This window comes from Chinchilla lanigera, unplaced genomic scaffold (assembly GCF_000276665.1).
Source record: "Chinchilla lanigera isolate Chin_1 unplaced genomic scaffold, ChiLan1.0 scaffold00021, whole genome shotgun sequence".
NCBI lineage: Eukaryota > Metazoa > Chordata > Mammalia > Rodentia > Chinchillidae > Chinchilla > Chinchilla lanigera.
In genome coordinates this window covers 13,420,533-13,424,746 of record NW_004955422.1, presented here as the reverse complement: position 1 = coordinate 13,424,746, position 4,214 = coordinate 13,420,533, and the positions used below count along the sequence as shown (strand labels likewise).

At 47.1% G+C, this 4,214-nt stretch overlaps 1 protein-coding gene across 1 annotated transcript in view; it reads left to right on the top strand.

Annotated features, from left to right (window-relative positions):
• The first annotated feature begins 1,011 nt into the window (after nucleotides 1-1,011).
• Nucleotides 1,012-4,214, top strand: part of LOC102012975 (keratin-associated protein 5-5-like) — an 8,981-nt gene continuing 5,778 nt past the window's right edge. Inside the window, exon 1 of the mRNA XM_013513832.1 lies at nucleotides 1,012-1,656. Within this exon, the coding sequence (XP_013369286.1) occupies nucleotides 1,012-1,656 (645 nt within the window). The remainder of the gene's footprint in view (nucleotides 1,657-4,214) is intronic.

Genomic DNA, 4,214 nt, shown 5'->3' with positions numbered 1-4,214 from the left:
AAATCTTTCTCAAGACACTTCCCCTTACTTCAGACACACTTATCCCATCATTCTTGCCACTTTTGGAGTAATTCTGGAAGTTCTTTTTCACAAGTGTCTTTATAAGGTGTGAGGAAAAATGTGGTGAACACTGCTGTGAAGTGCTACCCAACAGAAAAGCAGGGTCATAAAAGCGTTACAATGTGTCCTCATCTGCTTTATCCACTGGGTGCCCATGCCAACCAGCAGAACATGGCAGGCAGGTGAGGGGAGAGAAGTCCCACAGACTCCTAAAGGAAAGATCAGGAGTTGAGGATAGTGAGCTCAGAAAAAGGAAAAGAAGGGAAACTTGCAGCAACTCCATACCTGGAAGAGGAGCAACGATAGCACCTCTGGTCTTGGACACCTGAGAGCAATGACCCTCAAGAGATGCACCAGGACCAGTACGCAGATCACAGCAGCAAGAGAGACTAAGAAATCCAGGGAATGAGTCTCCTCAGGGAGCTGGATTACGCAGAACACTGGGCAAGGTGCAGAGAAGTTGCTCTGGAACTCTCTGCTCAAGATGATAGAGAACATGAATTGATCATACTAAACTTGGAAAAGAACCAGGAGAATTCAAATATGACAAGTAGACATAAGCATTGGAATGAAGAAAACATTTAAAAACTCACCACCATGTGAGAACTTCTGCAGCAGCCATAGACACCCAGGCTGTGCAAGACAGAGGCAGGGACAGAGAAGAAATTCACCCGTATCCCAGGGTCACCAAATCAGGAAGAGCAAGGCCTGAGGGTTTAGAGAGCAGAGCAGTGTTAAGTAGGAAGTATGTCATGGGGTAAAGTACTGTTTGTGTGGCTTTACATTGACACACATTTCACTGGCAATAAAGCACAAATAGAAATCAGGAAGTGACCATGTACCCAGAAGTACCTGGCCAGGTATATAAGTCGCCAGGCCCAGGTGTCTCCACACCTGCACACCTCCTTCAACCCCTGCTCTTCTGACCTCTCCACCTCCATCTCCTGTACCATGGGCTGCTGTGGCTGTTCCGGAGGCTGTGGCTCCAGCTGTGGGGGCTGTGGGAGCTGTGGCTCCACTTGCTGCTGCAAGCCCGTGTGCTGCTGCAAGCCCGTGTGCTGCTGTGTGCCAGCCTGTTCCTGCTCCAGCTGTGGCAAAGGAAGTTGTGGCTCCTGTGGCTGCTCTAAGGGAGGCTGTTCCTCCTGTGGGGGCTGTAAGAGCAGCTGCTGCAAGCCCTGCTGCTGCGAGTCCAGCTGCTGCAAACCCTGCTGCTGTGAGTCCAGCTGCTGCAAGCCCTGCTGCTGCGAGTCCAGCTGCTGCAAACCCTGCTGCTGTGAGTCCAGCTGCTGCAAGCCCTGCTGCTGCGAATCCAGCTGCTGCAAGCCCTGCTGCTGCCAATCCAGCTGCTGCAAGCCCTGCTGCTGCCAGTCCAGCTGCTGCAAGCCCTGCTGTCGTGAGTCCAGCTGCTGCAAGCCCTGCTGCTGCGAATCCAGCTGCTGCAAGCCCTGTTGCTGCCAGTCCAGCTGCTGCAAGCCCTGCTGTTGCAAGTCCAGCTGCTGCAAGCCCTGCTGTTGCGAGTCCAGTTGCTGCAAACCCTGTTGCTGCGAATCCAGCTGCTGCAAGCCCTGCTGCTGCCAGTCCAGCTGCTGTGTCCCTGTGTGCTGCCAGTGCAAGGTCTGAATTTCTGACTCTAGAACCCCAGTGGCTCCCAAACATGCAAAACATTTGCCTCTTGCCATAGCCATACCCCACATTTCTGTACCTGCTGAGCCCTCCTTAGCTGTCTCTCTGCTGTGGCCGCTTCCTGCCTTCTTTTTTGGGTGGTTTTTTTTTTGGCGGGGGGCAGTTTCCAGTACTGGGAATCGAACTCATGACCTTGCGCTTGCCAGGCAGGCACTGTGCCACTGAGCTAAATCCCCAACCCCACTTCCTGCCTTCTGAAAGACGGCCACTCTCCTGCCTCTCTGGCAAACTTGATGTCTTACACCTCATCCACTTTGACCAGTACTGTTCTTTCCATGCCCTCCTCAACAATCACTGTCCTCTTGCCTCCTGGGTCAAAGCCCATCCCCCTTTCCCCTGAGCAGTTCTGGGCTGAGCCTGCTGAATCCCCAAAGTCCCTGGAGGTGGGGACAGTCCCAATTTCCGAGCAGCACAGTTTCCATCAACATGGCCACCACACCCCATGACCTCCCTGGACCCTGTCCCTGCCACATTCAGAGATATGGAGCAGAGGTATGGAGTGGATCTAGTGACAGCTCAAAAGAAACAGATGCCTGAAATGAACCACTAAGTCAATAATTCAATAAAGATAAATATGCCCTTCCCAAAAACTCTGTCTCCCTGGTGCTTCTTTAACACACATTCCAATGGGGAAAGCACACATATCCAATGGGGAAAGCACACACATATGTGGTGGGGTGAACACAGGCAGAAAATCTTTGCTTGCTCACTAGGGCCACTGTACCCACTACAGTTTCACAAGTGTCACTGCAGTCTCCCCTTCACTGGGGACGTTACCTAGTGTGAGATCCAAAATACAAAATGGGTTAACATGCACATAATTTAAAATGTAGAGAAGAAAAAAATAGTGGCAGAAGAAATAGTGGCTAAGAATTTTTCAGAATTAGTAATAGACATCAATCCACAAATTCAAGAATCTCAGACAAAAAGGACTACAACTCAATGGGCCATAATCAGAATCCTGAAGCCAAAGCCAGAGAAAGATACACATTTTCTACCATAAAGAAAGAATAAGATCTACAGCAGATTTTTCATCACAAATTATGCAAGCAAGAAGTCAATGGAATGATATCTTTAAAATGTTGAAATAAGCCAGGTGTGGTGGCACATGCCTATAACTCCAGCACTTGTAGGGTGAGGCAGAAGGTTCACAAGTTGAAGTCCCACCTGGGAAGCTTAGTGACTTAGTACAACCATGCCTCAAAATAAAAGCAAATAGATAAAAATAAAAAGGACAAGGGATGTAGCTCAGTGGTAGCACCTCCCTGGGTTCAATCTATAGTATCAGTAAAAATTTTTGAACTAAAAAAGTCAACCTAGAATTCCATCTACTGCAAAACACTTTTCAAAAATGAAGATGAACAAAGATATTCTCAGATAAACAAAAACTAAAGGAACTCATTTTCAGCTGACCTACAACATAAGTATGAAAATTTGATAATTTCTAAAGCAGATAGTAGTAATGATATGTTGTATGTTTATAGCATGTGTACCAGTAAGATATATGATAGCAGAACAAAGGTTGTGTTGTGGTAATCAGAACATCTTAACACTAAATGTGAAGTGGTTACTATTTGGGTGGGCCTTGGGTTATTTATAAATATGGTTACTCTGCAGAGGTGGATGTACCTCATCCATCTGCTAAAATCCAGCTCAATTTTCAGCACCATTGACACCTCACACATGGCAAGAGGGCATGACAGGCTTTATTATTGAAAAATGAGGATTTATGGGGAGATTGGTGCTCCCAAGAGATCCAAAGATGGATTGAGAGAGAAGGGGAGGATGGCCCACTTGGAGTTACATGGTGATGAGGAGGGAAAGTAGCATGAGCGCTTCTACAAACAGCCATGACATGATTAGGAAATTCCACCAGTGCCAAATGGACTCTCCATGGAATCCTCATCAGGCTGCCCAGATGTGGAAGAGATGGAAGGGTATGTCTTTTTTTTTTTTTTCTGTCTTTTCTGAGACAGGGTCTCACTGTGCAGTTCAGGCTGGCCTTGAGCTCACTTTGTAGCCCAGGCTGGTCTCAAACTCGCAATGATCCTCCTGCCTCAGTCTCCTGAGTGCTGGGATTACAGGCGTGAGCCACCATGCCTGGCAGAAGAGTGTGTCTTGAAAGCTCTGAATATTTGAATGGAGAACCAGACTTTAGTACAAACTACAACTAAAAGTATTTAGAAGGGTTATAATAAGTCAGTACAAGAGAAAAAAATATCATCTTAAGAATGTTAAATTATACCAAGAAAATGCTATACAGCCTTAGGAGAGCTGATAGCCTTTCCCCTTAATATAAACCACAAACACATACCCCGTTTTCCCTTCATTACCTGGCTTCTAGGAACATCAGATTTTTTTTTTTTTTTTTTTTTTTGTGCTGGGGATCACTCCCTATGCAGTTCACGCTGGCCTTGCGGTCTCTACCACTGAGCCACATCCTCAGCCCTAGGAACATCAGATTCTAACGT